Source organism: Ruditapes philippinarum, unplaced genomic scaffold, assembly GCF_026571515.1.
Source record: "Ruditapes philippinarum isolate M1 unplaced genomic scaffold, ASM2657151v2 ctg211_1_1_1_1, whole genome shotgun sequence".
NCBI classification, from domain to species: Eukaryota; Metazoa; Mollusca; class Bivalvia; order Venerida; family Veneridae; genus Ruditapes; species Ruditapes philippinarum.
The window spans coordinates 511,564-538,285 of NW_026852000.1; the positions used below are offsets into that span (position 1 = coordinate 511,564).

The following is a 26,722-nucleotide window of genomic DNA, read 5'->3' on the forward strand; positions in this document are numbered from 1 at the left end:
TTACATGACGTCACAGGCGCGCGCTGTTTAACAATTGTTTACAACTGAAAATCAATTAAAGACTAATAAATATTTACTTGGCTGCAAAAGTTAAATTTATTAAAGTTTGGAGAAGAGATTTAGCGGCGAGTTGCAAGGTAAGTGCATATGTTATTTCATACTTTAATTTGGTTTGTGTATTTGATTGATAAACAAAGAAACTCGTGGCAGACGTGTGTAACTAGGTCACGCTTGGGTGATCGCGAGCTGTCAAATCTAAAAACGTGTACTACCCGTAGAAAACACCTGTCGCAAAGACTATTTCTGTATGTTTTTAAGTTATCTCAAGAACGAGCAGGTGAAATTTATCATATATGAAGGGAGTTTGAGCTGTAGATTAACAAGTTTACATTCACAAACATGTCATAAATCAAATTGACGAGACAATGTGATTGTGTAAAGGATTCAAATTTTTATGGCTACAACTTTGGTTTACGTTATTTCTGGTGATATGAATAAAAGGTCTTTCTTCTTATAAACATTTTAATTTGAGTAAGCCATGAACAAATTGTATTAAAGTGCACTAACCAAAAATATTTATAAGTGAAATTTTTTAGCAGATTCAAATGTGCTTTAGACGTTAAGTTGATAAGAATTAAGATCTAAAAATCTAGCTGTATTGCTTATAAATGTAGTTCACCACTTGTGCTTGCTGCCCACCTAATCAAGGTAAAATCTAACATGCTGATTTGCATCATGTAGTCGACATCTATAATAGACCTGTCAAAACTCAAATCTAAAAGTTATTTGTATTGTTTTTATCATTAAACTTAAACTTTGATGGACAGTTTACTTTTTACTTGCAGTAAAGATGCAACAGTTAATTGCAGTTAAATTCAGTGGCAGTACATTTTTAAGGTGTCTGTCGCCTAGTTGTAAAAGTTGTTGACTTTAATTTTAAATCACTTGCCACTCACTGCTTTGGGTTAAAATAACTAGGCATAAATGTCTACCACATCAAGACGACATGTCATGACAAATACCCATGTCTCTACCTTCAAGGTCAAGGTCACACTAATAGTTTGAAGGTACTCATTCTCTCCAGAAGAATTTGAAGATACACATTCATGTCCGGACTGTTACTTTGTCATGCATGGAAGGATTTTAAATAACTTGGCACAAATGTCTACTACATCTAGACAATGTGTCGTGGCTAAGGCTCATGTCCATCTGTCGGTGTGTCTCCATTTACACAACAATCATGTCCTGACTGTTACTTTGTCATGTATTGAGGGATTTTGAAATAATTTGGCACAAAGTCTATCTCATAACAACATTTTGTCGCAGCCAGGAACCACATCCCTTCTTATAAGGTCAAGGTCACACTTATATTTTGAAGGTTCATGCTATCACAATTAGAGATTACAGGTACAATAATACAAAGAACAATAGCAATTAGTTACTTTCATTCTCTTTTCTTTTCATAATACCTGCATGCTTAAGAAACTTTTTGGGGGCATTCGTCACTTGGGTGACAGCTCTTGTTTATTAGATTGTTCAGCGAGTACCCTTTAACCCTTTATCCCATAAAGCCATTAACGATTAGTTTTCTAGTAATTAAGTGCCACATTTGATGACATAATTTGTTTACATCAATATCACCAATCCTAGAGTGGTGATGGTGGTGTTGGTAGTTTATCCTCCAGATCACGACAGTAAGCCACATTGAACCAAAGCAGAGTTCAGACACAGCATCGTTCCTGGGCTGGTTGTCAAGCAGTTCATGAGTACTAGTTGCCTTACGCTCCCTTCGCAGCTTACTGAATGCACAAACGCTAGCGTTAGTGAAACATTCAACTGATGCGCAGGAGAGTATAGTTGCCTTCACTTTTGCAAGGAACTGATAAACTTCGGTACATGCAAAAGCAGAGGTACAGTGTGAACAACAGGAAAATGGATATTATGATCAATCACAACAAAATTGTCCTGGAATCAAACCTGGTCACCTGATTCGCAGTCCAATGCTCAACATATTGAGCTAACCAGACGGTTTCAGTCATAGGGTCAAGGTCAATATCACTGTCTATTGTCTGTCATTCCATACAGAGCAGGCAACTCAAAAAGTATGACTGTGGCCCCTATTTCTTTTATAAATAAGTTTCAGTTATGATTCTCTTTATTTTAATCATGCTATGTTTAAAAAATCTGTTTGCTTGTTTAAATTTTCCTTTTAAAAAAAATTAAAGAACCTGTAGGAATTTAGGAAATGCCTTTACATCCACAAAAAATCCATTTACATTTAATTGTGTAAAGTAATCAAGCAAGTTTTAATTGTATTCGTAACTAAATAAACTAGAACTGCCACTATCATGGCGTGAATACCCCCGCATACCACTCAGAATCAACAGTGGCCATTTAGAACTCAAGGACAACCTCCCTGCCAAATCTGAGGTTACTAAGCCAGTGCATTGCTAAGTTATGTATTCTACATGCTTCAAATGTGAAAATGTCAAAATCAATACACTCTGGACAGGCATTCTGAAGCAATTGAGGGGAAAAGCTTTATTTTGACAAGGTCCCTGTGACCTTGACCTTTGACCCAGTGACCTCAAAATCAATACGGATCATTTACTAATCATGACTAACCTCCATGCCAAATATGAAGACTGTAGGTCATAGGAACCTTAAGTTATTGGGCGGACAAGCTTTTTGAAGTCAAGGCCCCTGTGACCTTGACCTTTGACCTGGTGACCTCAAAATCGATAGGGGTCATCTACTAATCATGACTAACCTCCATGCCAAATATGAAGACTGTAGGTCAAAGGAATCTTAAGTTATTGGGCGGACAAGCTTTTTGAAGTCAAGGCCCCTGTGACCTTGACCTTTGACCTGGTGACCTCAAAATCAATAGGGGTCATCTACTTATCACGACTAACCTCCATGCCAAATATGAAGACTGTGGGTCAAAGGAATCTTAAGTTATTGGGCGGACAAGCTTTTTGAAGTCAAGGCCCCTGTGACCTTGACCTTTGACCTGGTGACCTCAAAATCAATAGGGGTCATCTACTAATCACGACTAACCTCCATGCCAAATATGAAGACTGTGGGTCAAAGGAATCTTTAGTTATTGGGCGGACAAGAAAAAACCGACGGACGGCCAGAAGGCCGGACGGACAATCTGATTCCAGTATACCCCCCTTACAACTTTGTTGTGCGCCAGTATACCCCCCTTACAACTTTGTTGTGCGGGGGTATAATTAAGAAACTGAACAGATTCTTGCGTGTTTCACTAGGTCAGCATTGTATATATTTTGCTTTATAACTGGACAAACAGTCAGTTAATTATTGCTGACAACTTATTGTTACAGCTGAGAGAAAAAATATCTGATCTTTGTGTAATGTCCGATGAACTGCAGTTAAAAATATGTCCGATGAATGGGTCAAATTGTGTGTAACAAGTAAAAATAGTTTAAGTTATTTAAAAATTATGACACTCAACAAACATGAAATTCTTTCTGTATAATTATTCTGTAATTGTCAAATGGTGATTGTACAATATAATTAAGTCAAGTTGTTGACTGGTTCATAGTTGACGTTCATTTAGTATGAAAATTTTCTCAATATCTTTGCAATTTTTAACCATTATGTCATATGATTTAAGCAATATTCTTTTTTCATTCAGGTGATTGGCCAGATATTGGATGAAGTTATGAGGAATTTCACCACTCAGTCTACATCAAGACGTTGGACAATATCAAACAACTTGAGCTTATTGGTAGGTATAACAAGAGATAGATAGAAAAATATGCAACTAACCTTTTGGCTGCCATTGATAAGACTTGGAGAATGGTCAAAAGAAAATCCTAAATCACCTGTGTGACTGTACACATTTATTCATTTTGCATGGACATTAAGGCTCCCACGTTTACAAGTTTTTGTAAACGTTTACACGACTGCTAAGAACCGAAACGATACCGTTTAAACGGTGGTACCTCTATGTACTATACACACCATGTATTTGAGTCGCCAAATGATGTCTTTCTTTCTATTTTTAATACATGTACAAATAAAGAATGTGCAAGGCTCATCACGATTGAGTCAGCACACATTTTTTGCATTGTAACCCCATTTTTTACCAAAAATGTATTATGTCACGAGCAATTTTGCACTGGAGGGTTGTAAACACCCATTTTCCGTTTGTTTACTTTGGAATAAACCACTAGAATTGATAAAATCCATGATTACAGGCAATGATTAAGAAATTTTGTAAGACAATATGGTCATTTCGATTAAACGGTAAACAATATCGTAAACGTTTATGAATGAAAATCGAAACGAATCCTTTTAAACGTGTAATCATGGGGGCCTTAATGGACATATGAACTATTTAAGTATTAACATAACCTTCTTTGCTTCATATACATACATGTACATTCTAGACCGTCTTTGAGATGCAAAATTGTGGAGCTGAACTGACACGAGGGAGTCACTTGAGACCTTTGTAATACTGCACTTGTAAATTAGTAATTGATCTAAAATCAACGAACAGTCCAACACCATGCAATGTTACTGATGTGAAAATACAGATATACTGCCTAACGTAGACGTCATCAGCTGAATACCCATCTATCACTGGATGTTTCGCCCCTTATCTCTGAACATCCTCTAGATGGTGGGGCAGGTAGTGTTGATCAGGTACTACCTCGTCTACGATGGCTGCCAGGTTGGTTCATTGCGTCTTAGCCAGAGCCAACTGGACGCTCTCTCTGCAGCTTTGCCAAGAGCATGTGCTGCAGTATTCCGGGCTCCTCCTTTAATGCCCACTGCTCCCAGCATTTTCCAAACTGACTGATGGAAAGCCTCTGCAACCAACTTTTACTGGGAAGACCCATGTCTTCCATCCTCTTTCTTTACAAGTGTCTGCCAAGTCTTGGTATTTCCCCTTCTTGATCTCATGTGACTCTTCTACTCTCTCTTCCCAAGGAACAGTGAGTTCTACCATCACCATCAACTTCGGAGACCTTGACCACATTACTATATCTGGCCGGAGGGATGTGTGAGTCACTTCCTCTGGGAACTTTAACTTCTTCCCAAGGTCTACCAACATTTCCCAGTTCTTTGAATCATGTAAAATGCCAGTACCTGTTGATTTTGCAGATTCTTCTCCCCCTCTTTAACAAAGTTGATAAAGTGTGGTCCAGTCTTTTTCAACGGTCTATCTTTCTTTCTCTCTTTCTCCAGGATGTCCGCCATTTCACGAAGAACTTGGTCGTGGCGCCATCTGTATCGTCCCTGGGACAGTGCAGTATTACATGGTCACATGATATGGCGTAATGATCCTACATTCCTGCAAAGTGGACAGCTGGGATCTTCTGACAACTTCCACAGTTTAAGATTCGTTGGGGAGGGTAGTAGGTCGTAAACAGATCTAAGGAGAAAACTCAATTGAATTAGAAGAATTACTCAGTTTATTTGGTTGCTAGTTGATAATTACAACAATTTACACCTAAAGCGTCCCTTCTTCCATTTTTCCAGGCACTTACAAAGCTAACCAGATAGCCTCCTCACAGGAGAGAATCCAGAGTCTTGAATTGGATTCGAACCCAGTACTGTGAGAAGCAATGTTGTTCAAAGCAACCAGCGCATAGTCCAAACAGTGGCTTGTCATAAACATTATATAAAAGCATCTTTAAACATTGGAAGCAATTAAAATATACTGTGTGATCTATTATGCAATATCTTTTACGCATATGTAGCATACTTAAACATATCTGCACAATTTTGGTATATCAATTGGCACTTTATATGATTTTGAAAAATGCCCTAAGATGCATTTTGCATTTATACAAAGTCATGTAGTCATTTCCAGGAACAAGGGTATTCTATTGGACCTGACAGAGGCAAATTAATATTTTAATAAGACCAAATGTCACCACACAGCAGAACAATTTTCAGTTTTTTTGCTTGTTTTCTCATTTACTTTTAGAAAATTGCTAAAACATATTTGTTTCATGCCATGTAATTATCCTGCAGTCTCTCTTACATTTCTCTACATAGACTTGGCACCAGCCAATCCTCAGGGAGTCTGACAGGGTACATCTTAGCTACATATAACATTAATGCATGCAGAATGTCTGAATACAATGTTCAGGGCTTGATCTTAGAGATGAAATGAAAAGTTTGTTTATACTAGCAGTATCATATTTCAGTTGAAGCTGTTAACTCTAAGCCTGCTGGCAGCAACAGATTCTGCTCAGACCAATATCAACTATCATATCTGTGCCATCTGATCATGGTCTGCACAGTCCACTATTCAGTCAAAAACATAATGTTGATATTTTCCTGGAAAATAGTCAATGGCTTTTTCCATGGTTTAATATGCACAAGTCTTTCTTAAGACAGGTTGTAAAGGTATTAAGATTAACCGTTTAAAGATCCTGTATGTTTTGTAATTGAGATTGCATACCACTCTTCATTGAATTATATGTGTATGTAATTATGCAAATTTGTCAATTTTCAAATATGGAAGAATATGTAAAATATGTATTGCAAATATTTGTACATATTTAAGGTAATCATTAAATTATATGCATTCATTTCTTATTGGAAAAATTGACTTAGAATTTATAGAAAACTAAATTCTAATTACCTCCCTTTATTTACATGAAATATTAAATTCGGTAATATCTTTATAAATAATGTTTTTTGAAACTTACAATATCGATAAATCTTAATTTGAGCATCATAATTTGTATATAAAACCATAAAAATAATGTGTTACAGGATCTTTAAAAGAAATTCAAGGAGAGAGTATTAAATTATTATGCTTTTTTTATGACATCTGTGAGATATTGCTCAGAACAGTCATATCCTGTCTGAATGAGATATAGAATTTGAGTTCTTGTTCTTCACTTTCAAAGATAAATTACAATAAAGAAGGCATTATAGATAAAGTATTTCATGATCTCTGGGATAACGTCTCAAATAAATGACTGTCATTTTCTATCAATTTTAATAATATTTGAAAAATAAACTGTAGAATACATGAAATAGTTAAAACATTCTAGCAAATATGAAATTGAGCTCATTTTGAAGTAATATTTTTCTTGTGCTTTGCTATCTTGAAAATATATTTAAAATAAAGAATAGGCTTCTTATTGAGATTATATTATAGTCCTTCACTGAAAACAAACAAATATCCTCTAAAACTAAATATAGAGATATATTGAAGCTTTGCTGAAATAGATCATAAAATAGCGGCATCAATCAAGTATGCTTCAATAAGTTTTGTAAGTTTAGGATGTAATTTGTCTATACCCCTTGGCAACATTGTCATCTGTATGTAAATCTATGTAAATTGCTGCCCGCTACACCTTTTGATAGCAATTTTACCTTTTACCGGTACCTATTATAAACTATCCATTTTGCTTGTACTTGACTAAAAATTTTAATTGGCATTTTTGATCTGTTCAGTTAGATATGACTTTTTTTTGTGTACATTAGGTAGTAGCTTGTGTGTTTTGTACATGTATTTTCAAATAGCTTAATTTTAAATTCTTGAAGTCAATTTATTCAAAGTCTGTACTGGGAGAGGTGATTTTCTTGTAAATAAAACAGAATGTATTGTGGTTTTGCTGGTGCGGTAACCATAAACATATAACCCAGACTTGTGTTTTACAATATCATATTATGTAGTTTGTACTCCATGTACATAATTATGTGTTAAAACATGTGTCTTATAATTCAAATTCATACTTTCAAATTAAAAAGTTATATCTTTTTGCAAGTAGTAGATTCTAATACATTTCTTATCTTTTTTTTCATTTTTCAAAAGATTATTTCTCTTCTTCATGATAAACTATATTTAAATGAGGATCAAAAACATATACATGTATTATAAAGAAATGGACATTTTGGCATAAATACTCTTCATCATAAGTAAAATGTACATTTAGAGCTCATAATTATTTACACTCCGCATATTACTAAATTGTATCAAAATTCATTTAATTTTACAGAATATTTGCAACAAAAATATTTTATGACCTCATAATCATTAATGGAGAATGCATGATGTTACATGTTACAAGACAAACAAAATTTGTTGTTAAAAGAAGCATTTTCTATTTATTTAACAACTTAAAATGTAATTGTTTTACATTTATTTTAGAATTAAATTACATTTGACTTTGGAACACCAGCTGTTATATTTTAACTTTTGCATGTGAAATATATTTGAGCCGCGTCACGACAAAACCAACATAATTGGTTTGCGACCAGCATAGATCCAGACCAGCCTGCGCATCCGCGCAGTCTGATCAGGATCCATGCTGTTTGCTATCAGTTTGTTTACTTGTTATAGGGTCTGTAAGCGAACAGCATGGATCCTGATCAGACTGCGCGGATGCGCAGGCTGGTCTGGATCCATGCTGGTCGCAAACACATTATGTTGGTTTTGTCGTGACGCGGCTCATTTTGTTCTTGCACAGAAAAATGTGATAATTTCCTCTTCTGTGTATATGTTATAAATTTTGGTTGAACAATTGGAGTTGGATGGTCTTATTTAGTGACGGCTGTTAAATCTATTTAGTTAACTTTTTCTTCATATAGAGGATATTGAATGAGTGTACGTTTAATAACCAGTAAAATCATATTATGCGAGCCTGAGACTGGCGAGCATAATACTGTTTTATTTAATAAGTTCAATAAATTTAGTATTGAATCTAAACAAATATAATATTCTATTTATCACAATACATAAATAAGAACGGCAAACTGTTAAAAAAATCATTTTCCAATGACATGCCGATAGTGTAACGCTAACGTTAGCGCACTTTTACACTATGTTTGTATTATAACGCAAATGTTTATGTGATAAGATAAATTTATTGCTATAGTGTTTATTAAATTATTAAAACCTTTATTTAAAAATTTAAATGTGTTTAAAATGAGATAGATATTCAAATTTCTTTCTTTTATCTGCAATGTTTTATCCTAAACCAGTTTTTATTTGTTTGGGTCGTCAGACCAAACAAATAATGGTAGCGAAATTTCAGAGCCTAATGCTGTAAATTGCAAATGCCTAAAGTAGTCCACTTTCAAAGTTTTATTAGGTTTATGTGATAAGATGAATTTATTGCTAGTGATTATTAAATCATTAAAACCTTTATTAAAAAATTTAAATGTGTTTAAAATGAGATAGATATTCAAATTTCTTTCTTTTATCTGCAATGTTTTATCCTAAACCAGTTTTTATTTGTTTGGGTCGTCAGACCAAACAAATAATGGTAGCGAAATTTCAGAGCCTAATGCTGTTAATTGCAAATGCCTAAAGAATTCCACTTTTTTGAAGCTGTTACTTCCCTTTATATGTACACTAACGCCGAAAAATTCAGGGGAGATCAATGCGTAAAGATTGTCAAATGACAGGCGCATTAATTTTCAAGCAAAGTAGTTCCCGAATGGTCGAAGATTTCTAATATTGTTTCATTCTTTATAGATATACATGCTTACAGTAAGCTCCATGATTATTTACATCTGTGTTAAACAACAGGTTTAGCGTCGAAATAATAAGAGTTACAAACCCTAATTTACAATAATATGGTTTTCTTCAGGCCGTTTACATATAACTTCACCGTGGCCGAGGGGTTTGCACGCTCGCTTATGAATCGAGAGGTCTGGAGTTCAAATCCCAGTTGAGGCCACCCCTTTTTTTTAATTGTTTAAGTCAAATAAACATTGAATTGACTATCAGTGTTGCAATTAGTCTTATAGCCGATATTTACTATAGTTAAAACACTGGAAAGCATTGGTGGCACTATACAAAAACAAATTGGTTTATAATCTCACAACCTTCACCTTTCTGACATTCTGAGACCCAAACAAATTCAGCGCCTTCTGTGCTTTGATTGCATATGAAATGAAAATTAATGCTTAACGTATAGTACTGTCATTGTGTGTGATATTAAAGTTAATGAAATAATGACAACTGTAGTTTGTCGCTTATCTTGTTGGTACAATCTCGCCCTTTCTCCACACACTCTCATTCTAACAAACATAATAACACAACTTTTTGAAAATTAGATAAAATCACCAAACTTTTCATTTGCTTGATTTTTTCTATTCTTTATTCAGAGATTTAACTTTTTGTGTCCAGTAGAGATTTTGTATAGATTTCAGTACTATTGTAGTGTCAGAGGGGAACATTAAACTTTATTGTGTTCGGTCATTTCAATTGTCCGATAAAATCACATATGTGTAAACATGCGTTCAAATTGACCATTTCAATACAATAAAGTCATTGTTGAATGTTTTCATTATTTTCATTTTGCGTCCATTACTACTGGCTGATTTTGTAAGTCAATAAACTTGAAGATGATGTCTTCATTTTGAACTTGAATTTTGTTGTCTCTCTGTTTATTTTATGTTTAATATCTGGTTTGAAATTTGTCTAATTGATAGTAATTTACTCTTTTTTAGGTTCCATCGCTCATTTTGTTAGCATATTATACAGTATATAATTAATTGATATACTTTGAAATAGTCTTAACTGTCTTCTTCATTTTCTTTAAAAAATCATATTGTTTTAAAACAAGAGATTTAAAAATCATAAGCTGTATATTTTTAATTAATGATATAATACACTCTCTACACTCTCTAAAAAAATTCTGATGTATCTGTCAACATTTCCTCAGCACATTATGCTATTAGTTTGACTGTCTGAATTATTAAAGCATATTGAAATTTTAAAATTTCTAAGGCTGTTAAAATTCTTATTAAAGGTTCAGTCAGGCGCATTATTTAGAAAATATTGTGCTCCAGAGTTCTTGAAATAAGCAAAATGTTTTAATGTTTAAAATTTACATAAAATGATTTCCAAAATGAGTGGTCACTTTGAAATGCATTTAAACAGATTATAACAAAATTTTCAGTGTAAAGAACAGTTATTTAACTCATAAACCTTTTGGTCCAGCCAACCCAACACAATCCATGCTTTAAGCTTGTAGGATTTGCTTCCCCTTGGTTGAGCTATGTTTATGCTTGTAGGAGTTGCTTCCCTTTAATTAAAAACTTTGAGAATTTTGCCTTAATTTGTTAAGAATAAGCTAATACTTTATAAGTTTATCAGTAGACATATCCCCTAGACAACCTGCATAAACAGTTCATTTTTTAATACCAATTTATTTTCATTTAAATTTTTTCAATTGAACATTTGAAGATAAATTTTTTTTACTATTTTACTTTACATTTCCATTTATGTGCCGGGTAAACTGTATTATTTAATTATGTTCTTTTGAAGTATTAAGACTTCATTTTCAGACTTCATTTTTCCTTATACATGCAAATAATGTTGAGTTACGAGAATTTTTTTTGATAGACTTTTTGAAGGTTTAAGTGTCTGTGAGGCTTAGGGCCTATATGTGGCTAAAGCCATGATGGTTATGTGTACAATGTATGCTCCTGCTTGTGTTCATCTGATCTTGGCCATATATTGGCAGATTCTCTGATCATTATTCAAACCTTGAAATTATAGAAAGACTCTATAACCAACATCAGAATTCTTCCCCCGTGGCCGAGTGGTTAAGGTTGTTGACTTCAAACCACTTGCCCCTCACCGCTGTGGGTTCGAATCCCGACAGGGACTTTGGATTCTTTCATGTGAGGAAGCTATCCAGCTAGCTTATGGAACGTCGGTGGTTCTACTCGGGTGCCCGTTCGTGCCTGAAATAATGCACGGAAGGGCACCTGAGGTCTTCCTCCACCAGTAAAGCTGGAACGTCGCAATATGACCTATACTGTGTCGATGTGACGTAAAACCCAAAACAAACAAACAAAAACTTCCAGAAATCATTATTTTTTAAAAAAATAAGTACTTGATGTACTCCATGAATATGGAATAACTTACCAATATATATGTGAAATTCTGATACTCTGCCTGCCAATCAAATGGCAATATTCTAACAAAAATATTGGAAAAAATATTCTGACTGATTGTCCTGAAATTAATGTTGCAGAAAAAAAAATCTGCCTGATTAGAGTCAGGTACAACTCTGTATTGTATTTTAATTAAAACCTGAAGGCTTCAAATAGATCATTATTTGCTGCCAAGTCTTTGATTATAAACTGTGCCGAATATTTTCTATGATCACCCATCTACTCTTAACTGGTGATAGCAAATTAATGACTCCATTTAATTCAAATTTCTCTTGTGCTAAAGCTTGTTGTGGTAACTTCCCTTTGATCATGAGCTTTTAGGTTAATTCAAAGTGTTATTTATTTTTATTGTATGGGACATTGATTTAGTTAAGAGTAAAGGTATATTTTCAACTTTGTTCATGCATTGTGCTGTTTCTCTTTCAACAAATTGCCTTTTTAAAAACAGTTTGGTCTTTCTGGTTTTTTGCCTTGCTAACTTTTGACCACTGTCTAGTATATTGCTTACCGTATGATGATGATAACTTTGTAAAAAGATCAAAGTTCTGTTCTGTTCCTGATTGAAATCAGATTATCAGTATGAAATGACTTAGATTATGTTTCTCATTTTATTTTTGTAGTTTTTTGGTTATTCTTCTTTTAAAACTTTTGGCAATTGAGTATCTTCAGTGTTTTGTGTCTTCCATAAGATCAGATAAGGTCAAGTCTTGTCTGTAATTCGGACTTTATACCTCAAAAGCCAACCACAAATAACCCGTCATTTGATAAGTGATGGGCAATATACTGAGGCATAAAAAATCCCACCCCTTGTGAGAGAGTTGGTGTTTTATCACCCGTTTATTGGACCAAATGATTATAATCAGATAATAAGTTAAAAATTACGCTTTTGTTAGATGTTGGCATGTCGTAAAACACCTAACTATGACTGTGAAATACCTTGTACTTAAGCACAAGTGTTAAATATTTGTATTTTATTCAATCGGTTTTATCGCTACCCTTTATCTGGGATCTGGGCCCTTTGGCTTGACGTTAACCGAAGTGTCAGTGGTCAGATTTCCTCGTTACCTTATTTTGAATACAATGCCCACAAGCAACATTTCATGACCAAACAAAACTTTTCAAAAGTTTTATTCCAGAGTGATCAGTTTTATTTTATTTAAATTGATCGAGTGGACGGATAGAATTCTGAAAAAAACGTCTTCGGTATTGTTAACACGTCAGTCTCACGAAAGCTTGCATGTGATTTTAGGAATTTTGTAGTTTCAGGCAAGAACAAATAAGTAGCCTAATTGCAGTTTGTATTATGTCCTTCAATATCCCCATCTGATGGCCATCTCACATTTTTATTTTGCACTCCACATTTTTCCAGGTCATGAAACAAACACATCAAATTACTGTGAAAACTCCATGGGAAAGATTGAGAAATTTTATTTCTTTCCAAAGATATATCAATCTTAACAACAGGCTGTGGCATAACTTAAAAATTACAAAAGTTACATGTTAAAGTCAGATAAACATTCCCAAATTAGCATTATATTTGAAACTTGTCAGAAAATTACATGTTTTAGCTTTTTTTGTTAATAATCTATTATTGTTTCAAATATATTTTAAATAAAATCAAGTTCATTTGTGTAGATAATTCTATTTTGGTAATTCCATTTACTGTTTTATGCAACATATACATGTACATTCTTGTACATTACAAATACAAAAATCTGCAATTCATTGACTAATAATGCAATTCAGTAGTTAATTATATAATAAAGACAAGGTGCATGTTTAACTGTTATGACTGATTTTATGAATTTAAATTATGTTGATTTAATTAAGTGTATTATAATACTGCAAAACATTAGATTAACTGTTACACATTTTTGCATTTTACTGTTGAAGCCAGTTAGTTGTAATTGGATTATTATATCAGTGGAATTTTTACAGGTTTAAATATCAGATTGTGTTATCACTGCTATAGAAACGTTATCAATCTCCTCCATTCACCATACTCTCTCTGATCCTATATACAGTGACTATATAATCATCCACTAAACCTGCTACTGTTTCAGATTTTCTAATCTGATAGACACTGACTTTTGTTAACATTTCAAAATACAAACTCATCCCAATAATGATTCCGAATTATCACTTGAATTCATTAAAACAAAAGTTCATTTTAACTAGACACAGAACACTGTACATTTGTAATTGTATACTGTTTTTAAAGAGAAGTACCTGTCAATTTACCAATCTAAAGTGGTAAAGTATTTGTTTTGTTTGAGAGATTAGTGCCCTATTGTTGATCCAGGTACCTGTTTGAAGTGATGTAGGGTTTCAGTAATTATGATAATCTGATGATATCCTGGGTCATTCAGGGGCTTGTTTGGTATTTTTTGCAAATCTGGGTCAAATTTGTGTTAATTAATTCATTAGTAATTTTAATGAATTTGATACACATTGCTCAGTAGTTACAAATAATGTTGGAAAATACTTATTATGATATAGGTGATTATTTACTATAAGAAGTGAAAACTTGGTAGAATTTTCAAGAATACTGATTAAAAACTTAAATTGGAATCGTTGATTTCTTTACATGTGTACATGTGGAAATAAAAACTAAATTGTTGCCTGAATAAAAACTATGATGATTTAAAAAAAAATGGAACATGGGAAATTAATCACAAGTTATAACAATTTTGTTTCAATTTTTTCAGATTGATAATATTATGTGAGCAAATGATGAAAAACTGATGTAACATGGATGAGGCAAACACTTTGATCAGTCCATGCAAGAAGCTGAGACTAGGAAATGTAGAAGATGAAGAGGAATCAGTCAGATATGAAGCTGCCATAGCAAATACGAATATAGACATTGATGTCACAGAAAAAGATACTCATGACAATGTTTTGGAGGAAGACAAACTGGAGGAATTCCCATATATTGATGATAACGCACCAGTCGGATTAATAAGTGGGTGTCATACAATGAATACTTTAGAATCTGATCCTACTAGTGGTACATATGTGGACAATGCAACAGCAATGTTAGTTCATGTTGGTAATAGGGCATCCAGTAATGGAGAGATAAAACCTGTGACTCCTGTACATACAGATGATGAATGTAAGGATGATTTATTATCTGTTGAAGCTGATCTTCAACATTCCAATAATTCTTCTGTTAGAGAGCAAGATACTACAGCAGACATACAGGAATCCCTTGATGTGGTCAATGCTTGTAAGGAAGAGATTGAAGCATTGATTGAAAATCGAAAAACTGAAGTGAAAACCATATGCTCAAGTGTAGATGTTAGTGCTATTATCAGACGTATGGAAAATGTGCCAAAACAGAAAAAAATCACAGAGCAGGAATGTTTGCTTGAAGATACTGTAAAACCAGATCTGATCACAGAGTTAGACACAAGTATGACAAGTGAAAGTACAGATGATTTAAACAGCTCATCTGTGACTGTAACAGAAAATACCGAGTCACAAACTGTCAACATAAATGACAAAATTGACAATGAACAAGATCCTGATTTGCTGAATGACAATACTAATATGGCACCTAGTGAAGAAAACCTGGATGATACTATTCATGATGATGATGATGATGATTGTGCAGATGAAGAGAGACATTGTGAACATATCTATGCCAATGTTGTTGTTGTAAAAAGTGCAGAAAAAAGACCTAGGAAGTCTGAGATTAACAAAACAACAGAGTTCAATGATTTACAGGTAGATCATGAAAAAACAGGCAGTGAAACAACAAATAGTGTATCTTTGCAAAATCCGGAACAAAGTGTTTTATTAGAAAGAACTTTGGGGGAAGGCAAGGAATGTGCTGATGATACATCCAATTATTTCTGTGTTGTACAAACTAACGATGATAAAGATTTAAGGGAAGAAGTAGACAGACATAGAGAAGAAACTAATAATTTTAATAGTGAAGAGACTGTTTCACAACCTGTAAATTCAGGAATGGTGTCATTAAGTATGTCTAGACTTCAAACAATGGCACATCCTCTTTGTGCTTCCACACCTCTTCCGCAAGGTTACCCTGGTATGTATGATATGTTTGAAAACGAACAGGTGGGGCAATGTACTGTATCACAGGCAGTAACAAATGAACATGTTAAAAAACAGAGCAGGTCTGAGCCCCTGTGTACTTCAACACCAGTAGTTAAAGCTAGTCAAGGTCTAAGGATGAGAGATATGAATATTATGAGAGGTTCAGATGAAAAGAAACATGTAAAATTTGCTCAGAAAATAGATACTAAAACTGAAGCAGATATATATGAAGACTTTGCAAATGAAAATGGAACAGAAAGTTATGAAAGGTTGATAATAAAGAAAAATGAAAAAAATGTGAAGAAAGAGAATCAATTAATTGGAGGTTCATTGAAAAGGGATAGGGGTTCTAAAAGAGAGAAGAAAAAACTTAAAGGTGTAAGAGTTGAGAAGTTTAAAGAATATATGGGACCAGGATTAACGTCGGGTTTGAATTCAGAAAATGTTTCAGAAGCTGTTGTTGAGCCTTCAAGCAATAATCTGGCCAAAAGCTCAGATATAGAGACATGCACCTTAACAGAATACAAAGGTTTTGGGTTGACGGGACCACTACCAGAAAGACCTTTACAAACAAGTACACCGTTACCACCACACATAGGTAGGTCAGATCAGGCCATGCAAATAGACCCCAGCAGTAGAAATGAAGATGGTACTCATACATTGAGAAGATGTTTGTCTGGTGTAAGTCTAGGTGGCAAACCAGCAGGCACTGAGGGATTTCTCCCTGATCATATAACACAAAACAGCACAAGCAATACTGCAAATTTTAACAATATGAAATCTGGTACAGGACAAAAACTGAGACAGACAGTGAGTGAATCAAAGTTTGGACAGAAAACAAACTTAATGCTTGGTGATTTAAATACAAAAACTCTTACCAGGCATACAAGTGATCTTGGTCCACATGGTTATAACAAGCAAAACAGACTTACAGGCTGGCTGGCATCGGTTCAAGCCCAGAAGAATCATCTGCCAACACTTTATGAACATAGTCAACCAGCAGAGACTGCACTACTGCGACCAGACGAGGCATATCCTAGCGTGACATCAGTTAAGGGAGATAATTCTGAGGGCAATAGCAATACAGACAAATCAGATAAAAGTGAAAAAGTGGTGATTGATCCACAAGTTCTCCAAAATACAGGTATGTGTAATTTATTTTTATAGAAATGGTGTTTGAAAGTACAGTGCAACTTAAACAGAGTGTCCTTCTGTAGAACATCACCATAAGTTCATTACCATAACATAATCATTTTTTCAAAAGTAAGTCTTCACCATAGCAACAACAAAAAAATTTTTTTTTCCCCAAACATTGTTGCTGTACAGAGGTTGTATTCTTTATCAACTCAGTCCAATGATTTAAATTGTAGACAAATAAATGTTTGGTATGAAACATATTTGTCTAGTTTATATTTACAGTTCTACTTGTATATATTATCATTATTGTGTGAAGTAGGGAATTAGACACTTGTAGATTACTGTAGTTTAGTGTATAATCTCCCAGTCATTCTCTAGCATCTAATAAGTCATACTCATGTTGACATGTGTGAAGTCTGGTATCATCCTATTGTTGGACTGCTTTTCTAAACAAGGATCAAGTTCTATCTACTTGTATTCTGTCAATTTTAAACTAAATCTCTTCCACTTCAAAATGTCACCATCAAGTACATTGTATTATAATAACAAATGATCAAATCCCACAATACTTCCATATATACAAATGCTTACTCTGATTTATAATTGCAAATGTTGAAATGACTATTGGTCAGATTCAAGTGTCTTTTGTCATAGAATTATATAAAGAAAGGGTAAAGAAAGAATGAGATTAAGGAATCCTAGATAGCACATTTTTGACAAATTCTCCTGTGTCAAGGTGAAAAGCATAGTGATTAGTCGCCGGTAGAAACGGGCGACTATATTTGTAATAGTTTAATATTATACCTATGGTAGGAGAAGCCCTTAAAATCTGAAAATAAAAGCATATCAATCATTGAACAATTAAAGACAACAATTATTTTTCAGTAATCACAAAAAATCAAACATATGATAACTTTGCTCAGTGGAATGAAATATGCACATATTGACGTCTTAAAAAGCAACATTACAATTTACATAAAATGAATCAATAACGTATCCCCAAGGATCAGTCATTGAATATATGAGATACTTTTACTTTTTTCTGTGTGTCAAGCATTGCTATTTTATAATATATAAATCATGAATGATATTTGAAATGACACTTTAGAATTATTTGGTTGTTTTTTTTTTATGAGACCTTTTATATTACATTATTTTATCTAATTATAAACAAATGCTCCCTGGTCTTTCGTAAGAATCACGTGACTACATGTTTTATATATGTTGTATTATCGTTATAAAATCTATTAATAGTTACAGATTGCTGATAAGACAGGTAACTTGTTAATGGTGGTAAACTGATAAGATGTAAATCATTGTAATTTTGTACAGATAATTACATAAGTTATTTTTTCATTAATCAGGTTCATACTTTATATCATTAGAGAAACCTGTTTACATTAAAAATACATTTTCAAAACCTTTTCCTTTCTTCTTGGTAAAGGGTTTAACTTGGCCCTTTCTGTCAAACATTCGACAAGAAAGTTCAATTGTTTAGTTTAGGTTGAACATCCCAAAATAATGTTATGCTTAAGAGGCACATTATTGAAATATATAATGGTAATCGTTGATTTCGGTATATTCCGTCGGTTTCCGTCACGCAGGTTTCCAAAACGGTATGACGTCAGGGGTCCGGAATCGTATTAGATACATAGAAAAAAATAATAAACTATCTTTGTGTTGATAGTTTATCGCACTGAAAGGCGATTAAACGTTAATTTAAATATCGTATGTAACGATTGGAATACGTGTATTGATTTCAACTAAATTATATATTTTTTCTATAGCACATAATAATGATGTACAACACTTTTACAATAAAATTGTATTGTTTCATGTAATAATTAAACATATATATTTTCATCGTCACTTTGCAAATATTCGATGATCGGTAATTATTTGTCGGTAATTATCTGAATCTGAACTAGTAACCTATACGGATTTCAATGTATGGTACAACAGTATATGTATAAAGTAAAATTACAAGAAGAATTACCAGCATAGCACTTGCCTTACAAGCCTCAGTGGCAAACATTACTCAACTCATTGTTCCTCTTATTTTTATACTTGAACCATTAAACTTATATTTTCTTATATTTATGATAATACAATCATTTTTCTATCCCGCGACTTGATGCTTTAGCATCAAAATCTCTACTTGTTACTATTTGAGATTGGGTTAATAGGTTGTATCAGCATGAGATGGTGATTTGTGGTGGCAAGCATGTTATGTGACAGGTGGAAACTAATATGCTCGCCTTCACTTTAGACAGTTTTAATTTCATTTAACCTTTAGATGTCGTCTTGACAATGTCGCTTAAAAATGTGCACTATATGGGTCCTAATTTGTCATTTGTATGTATTGAATAGTGGACATCCAAACTTCACTATAGCTGTTTGAAATGACACAAGGTAAATTTATTGGTTTCAAGGTTTTAAAAAAAAAATCTTATCCCAAACCAGAAATAGATGTAAGATTTTGAAATATATACCTCAATATTCCAGGACATATGAAGTAAAAAATCTAGCCATAGATTTACATTTTCAAAGTAACCAAATTGATTTTATTGACACAAGTTGATTGAAGAAATGTAGATAATAAAGTTAGAAATTTGATTCTTTATACTTTGTTTCAGTACTTTGTGCAAATGACACTATTAATTAAGTAATTAAAATCTTTTTTAATATAATATAAATTGTTTAATGAATAAATATATTTAGAAATTTCTTTCTCACTTAAAGAGATGGGTTACTTAACTTTTTAACTTTAGAAGGACTGACTTAAAAGTCAAGGACCTCGTAGCCTGCTGAGGATTCCAGTATCGTGGTTGATTTCTGCAATTTCATGCCCCTCAAAGGCAAAGACAAGATAATATGCTCACTTGGAGTGTCTTTGCCTTTGACTTTTTAGGGCACCAACATAAAGACAAATATATTTTAGGTGAAATAACAATATTTCAATAGGTGAAGACACCAGATTTTTTTTTCTTGGAAAAAAAAAACTGCATACAGGGAAATGGCAGAAATCGGCCACCATATTCCAGTGCACTGTGTGCTATCCAGTCAGTACTATATCTAAAGATTATGAATGGTTTTGTCCAGATTGGGAGATGGAAAAGTCTGTGTAAGATATTTATTTAACATGGTAGGGTTTAAGAGTAAGGTATAAAGCTATGTATATTTTATCTGTAGGTCATCATGTTATTAATGATGTGCAAAAATAATTCATTCCTTCCACCCAGATGAACTTGTTTAATTATCAACTCTCATTTAGTCACACCTGTAAAAGGCAATATGGTGTACCCTCGTCAAGACAGCATTCATTTTCATTAAATCTTCCTACTCCGGACAAGGGGAACTAATGTATTGGTCACACCTTCCTGACCTCCGGTCACTTCTGACACCACACTGGTCAGTAACTGTCCATCTAACTCGCAGCTGGAGAGGGCTCTAATTTAACCAGATGAAAGAAATGATTTAAAACATCTTGGAAAACAGGTTGTTCTCAGATGGAAAGCTATCAGTACAGCATCACTTTAATTTTGAAATAATTTTTAGCTTTTAAAAATCATAAAATTTGACCGTATGACACTTTTAATAGCATGCCCCCAAGATTCTTGTGATTTTTCATGGAAATTTAAAAACAAATTCCAAAAAATGTCCTCAAATGTATAAAGTAAATGATATTAATATAAGGCACTGACTTTCCACAGAAGTTACCAATAATATACCAAAATAAGTTATGTATGTAATGATCATATTGGGAGTTAGGAATAATGGTGATAAAAAATACTATATATTATGATGTCTCATTTTACATCCATGTAATGCATGCCAAATAGCATTTAAATTGTGAATATTTATAGGTTTATTAAGTTATTAATATATTTTTCTTTAGTTTAATGTTTTAAGAATTTCATCTGGAGACATGATTTTCACTCTTGTATGTGTAAAAGCGTGATTCAGACTTGTGGAAATAGTTGTTTGTCAAAAGCTGTAGCTCAAATACATAAATCACAGGAAATAGAACCAACTTCAGGAAACATAACAGCATTCTAACACCAATGGTCAGTTATACCTCATCATCACATAGAACACCAGCGGTCAGTTTTACCTTCTATCCCCCAGAGAACACGATCTGACATTGACATGTACTGAGAATAAATGAAGATATTGTCCAGATACTGAAATAGCTGTCCTGTAACAATTATCTCCTAATTTATTATGTCAATAAAGGATATCATGTCTATATAAACATAGCACAGCTTCTGGTAGGTCTCACCTTTCCTCCATCTAGTGTGACTTTGTCTTACCTTACTATGTTTTCATTTTAATGATGGTTTGGAATTACAGAAATTGTTTTCAAATGTTGCTGCCATTAATTGCTCCCTGCCAATTAAATGGAATGATACTGATATATCAATAGTGAAAATGGTATCCCTACTAGATACATTTCATAGAATCAATTAGTCCAAATTTCTGAAAACTTTCAGAAATGAAGATCATGGACATAAATATTTGTACAAACTTGTCAGAGTTATAATAAAGTTAAAGATTAATTTAAAAAAAAACTCTTTATATGATAATTCTATTATCTTTGTTTGTTAATGTATTATTTAACGAATAAAATTTTTCTATGTCTATCACCAGAAAAATGTTTTTCTCAATAATAATCTGCATGACAAAAATGTGTTTAGTAATACTCAAACATTTATCAGAATTTTTCCTTGCTTTTTTTTGGGGAGGTTTTCAAATTATTGTGACAATGAAGTATACAGAAAGATTATAAAAAAAGAAGATATTAACGCAAAGATACATGTAGATATAAATTCATAATGCTCACAAGCTTGTTAGAGCATCAACAGCTAAGTCTTGTAAATACCTGCAGTGTTCATGTGACGCCTGCAGCAGTCATGTGATGCCTGCAGTGAGCTGTAATTTCAGTAAATTTACTTTGTAGATCATTACAAGAAAGTCAACATTTAACAACTTGATGTCAAGATAAAATTAGGAATCTGATCTCACAAATTGTCCCATAAGTAAACACTCAAAACACACTTCAATTAACTTAATCTGTAATTACACTAGAATGAGTGTGGAAGCCCACCAGGATATCTGCAATTGGTCTAAGTGTTATCGTACCTTTAACCACACCCTGAAATTGCTGTTACACAACTGGGGCAGTGATTGTGTTAAGATTATGTGATAAGTCAGGGAAATACAGTCCCTAAAGTGTCCCCTAAATAAGCACATCCTGCAGATAAGCATCATGGTTGTCTCCTCCATCAGATTATGTTAGTACAAATCAAGATGCTGCTTGCCTTTTCTCACAAGAATTAGTCTAATTGAAGTCTTTACAAACCATGAAATTTATCTGAATAATTTCTTCAAATAGTAATGAAGGGAATTTATCATAATTGCCAAAAAAATGCCTAAGAGAATATGTAACTAAAATTAAGAACATGAAGTAATTTTGGGGAAGACAACTTGTTGTTGATAACATAATTGGCATGATGGTTAGCTGCTTTAGCATGTGTTGCTTTAGCATGTGTTACAGTAACTATAGTCTTCAACTGACACAGCTCACTAAATATGATTTTGGGGAAGACAACTTGTTGTTGATAACATAATTGGCATGATGGTTAGCTGCTTTAGCATGTTTTGCTATTAAGTTTGTTACAGTAACTATAGTCTTCAACTGACACAACTCACTACATATGAAATGTATGAAAATCTGTAGTGACCTGATTAATTATTATTACATTAATTTTTATCATTTGATGGCCATGAAAAATTAAATTAATAAAATGAATTAATATGCAAAAGCCCACAAGTACAATACCCCCTCAGCATGTAAGTGATTCTGATACTAGGTGCTCTATTAAACAACACATATCTAAAGCTGGGGTCAGGAACTTTGTAATTTCAAATGAGTGTTTTAAAAGGGATATAATTATATAAATTTAAATATTTATGAAAATCTTGCTTTCTATGTGTTTTACAGATCTTGATTATTTTAGAAATAATGACCCTTTATGTACTGCAATAGAGACTGATAGGGACAGATACAGTAAACAATGTTTCGTTGTGATAATTGACTATCAGATCCAATTAGGATAGTTCCTCATCAATGACAATAATGATTCCAAATTTATTCCTGATAATAGAAGGTTTCCAGCTAGGCAGTAGTTGTGAAGGCATGATTTTCTGACTGTATTATCATGCTAATGAACAAGTCCTACCGGTGTTATTTATGGCATATTTTATGCCTAATTTATGCAGATTATTAATCATGAAGCAGGCTGAAGATATGTGAGAAAGGTGTAGCAGGGAGCACTGTAGAAACATTTCTGGAATCCAGGTTAGATCAGTGACAAAAATCAATTACATTGCCTCCCAAATTGCTTGTTATTAAAATCGGAGAAGACTGTGTTCCCTTTAATTGTTTGTGTCAAATAGTTGTCCATAGGCCAGTAACATGTTAATTCTAGGATCATATCCAGGCATTGTGTACGACAGTTACTCTCAGATGGCTCACTCTGGGATGTTGAAAGACTTTGAATGTACAGGAATTGTTTAGAATTTTAAGCAGATGGTTAGAATGATTCTGATACAATAAAAAAAAAATTGTCGTTTTTCACCATAAAGTAACGTTTTTGTTTTGAGACTATAACAATTAAGCAATAACAAAAATTGTAAGGCTAAATTTGATTGGCCATTTCATTTGTATTATTTGCAATTCTCTTAATATTTGCAATGTTATTGAACTATTCTATTTCTTCTGCAACATTTTATCATGATTCATTAATTGTTCTTTTTCTTTTGTAACGACTTAGAAAAAAACTTCAAAGTCAGTCTAATGTTTGACTGTGCAATTAAGTTAAAAAAAGCTTGTTTTTGTCCAATGTTTAACCTTTCATTACATTTTAGATTCAAGATGTACATAATAGAATTGATACAAACTGTTTCAATATTTGCACTCATTATGTCAACAGCTTCTCTTGTGTATAAGGCCCAGCTAATGTGCAGGACCAAAATCAAAAGAAAACTGACCTACATTATACATAGTTATACTAATAATTGAAAACATGTAATATTTAAAGTAAATAGTTTATGTACAAAGTAGCTTTTGGGTGTTCCCAAGATGCTGGGAACTGTCAACAAAACTTGGTTCAACCTTACTTTTACTACTTATTGTTGGCGGCAAATTTGTCATTCGTTCTACTAAGTTACTATTTTCAATTGTTAGTTAACTCAAGTCAATTCAAGTCTGAAAACATTTATTTCTCTCATTTAATGAACAAACATGACAGATTGAGGTAACAAACATGAAAAAAAGATACAAAACTCCTCTATTTGTGGAGATATTAAATGCTTTTTTCAGAAGATAACTATAATAATGTTAATAACATCATTGGTCCAGGTCTGATAAAATAAAATAAGTTTAACACTTTGAATGCTTTCTGGAGGTATTATAAATTTGTGAAGTTAGAATGGTATCTGAGTTATATTTCAACAGAATCAATATGTAAACATTTATTTTCAACAACTTGATCTTCATTTTAATGAGAGTTAATACCTTTGAAGAAGATGTACCAATATTAAAAATCTTTCATATAAAAGAAAGATAAATTATGCAGTAAATGTTGAAGCTTTATGTACTATTGTATGGACAGGAAATGGTTAATTTGTTTAAAGCCTTACAGTAAGTGATCTTTGTCCACTAGAGGAAGGCTTTACCCCTGCTAATGATGATATGATTTATATATTATGTTACATTTGACAGCAAACAGATAAACACTGACCAGATTTATTGCATGAATGTTGTATTGATGAGAAAACTGTGGCATGATGGTCCTGGCCCCGACAATGTGGCCAAGATAGTCTGTATCGGGCCATACTTAATTAGATGTGATTTATGGGTTATGTTATTTGGACAAAGGGTCAGATAAAAGGAATCCCATGAAAGTAATTGGTCCATCAATCAAATGGTGATCACAAATGGCTAATTCTAAAAGCAGTTCAGGTTTAATTTTAAGACAATCTGCTATTTTAGTTCCTTGTCTGGTTACACTGAGGGACTAAAGCTATAATATTTGTTTTTAAGTTGAACAGTATAGCAAATATTGTTTAAATATTGTCACCTTTAGGACTATATATTATGAAATGCTTAAAACTTAAAATGTTTGTAAGTATTGTTGTTTGATATACATATATTCTTTTTTCACAGCATTATAAATTGCCCTTTCAATAAACTTCGCTGAGGTCCAAAAGCCTAAAAAATTAAAATTTGATTTTCTTGCATAGATCAGCTTGCGCGCTTACAACAAAATGATATTCAAAAGATGATTGAAAAATAAAATCAGAAATAATTTGAAAATTATATTTATGCTATACTTCGCGCCAGATTTGAGTGAAAAGAGTTGCAATGCAATGGTTTTCAATTTTGGGCCATTTTTTCACAATTATTATATTATATTGAGGTTATACAATTCTTGATAGAATTGAATAAGGTTATACCAATGATTTCTATCCATATTTATTTTTTATTAAAAATCATGATTTTAGGTTGAATGGATGTTTGACAGATATACATATCATACATGGTCTCTCCACACAGGATACTTGATGTGCATGAATCTAATGTATTCCTTTATGGACAAGTTGATGACAATATACCACAGGTGGATTAGATGTTGCCTATCTGCACCCATATATCACCCTGAAAGGTGTTTAAGGGATCACTTGGGGCATACAAACTTGTAGTAATGCTTGTTAAACCTCTCTATAGTTCACACCCTAAATCAATTCACAGCCAGTATTTAACACTGTTGTTTCATTCTTCCTAGGCCCATAAACATCTTGTAGGGACATATTAGCAGTGACATTATGATCCTTGGCTATTTCTGCTGGGTTGTTACTTTAAAAATCATCTTTTGTTCCAAACAATTGACCAAATACTATATTTACCTGTGAATCGATACTTCACACATACAAATGTTTCAACAATTGTGCTTTTGTGTTTAATTCTAGTTCAAATCCATTCATTTTGGGGTGATAAATTTTATTTGGGTTGATTAGTGTTGACCTGAACTGGGGTCATGTATTGCATAGGTTAAAGGCTATCAGGGAGACTGTGATTACAGGGTGAAGGTCATGGTAACCAGCATTACAAGTATGGAGAAACAGATTTGTTCTGATGTTTAGTACAAGCATGGCACATTTATGACTTTGATACAGACCACCTTGTGGTGAATTTACACAAATACATGATAAAAATGCTGTATTTTCAAAAATGCAAGAAAAAATACCCATTGCGTAAATTTGTTACTTTCGACATATTTTCAACATTATATTATCAAGAGATAAAATACAGTTTTTGTTAAAGATTATTCTAAAAAATGCAAGAAAAAATATGCATTATGTTATTATTGTAAATTTGTTGCTTTTGACATGTTTTCGACAATATTCAACATTATATTCTTTTCTATCAAATTTCCATTTTATACTTTCTCGTATTTGACCATTTGTCCATTCTTTTAATTGTCATATTCTATCTATTGTCTTTCGACCTAATGCTGTGCACCATCATATATTACCCTGACTCATG

The 26,722-nt window shown here is 33.0% G+C and overlaps 1 protein-coding gene across 1 annotated transcript in view; it reads left to right on the plus strand.

The window, feature by feature from the left end:
• LOC132745815 (uncharacterized) overlaps positions 1–26,722 on the plus strand; it is a 53,542-nt gene continuing 26,820 nt past the window's right edge. The window contains exons 1-3 of the mRNA XM_060734801.1: positions 1–137; positions 3,662–3,754; positions 14,622–17,119. Coding sequence (XP_060590784.1) covers positions 14,665–17,119 — 2,455 coding nt within the window. The 5' untranslated portion in view covers positions 1–137; positions 3,662–3,754; positions 14,622–14,664. The remainder of the gene's footprint in view (positions 138–3,661; positions 3,755–14,621; positions 17,120–26,722) is intronic.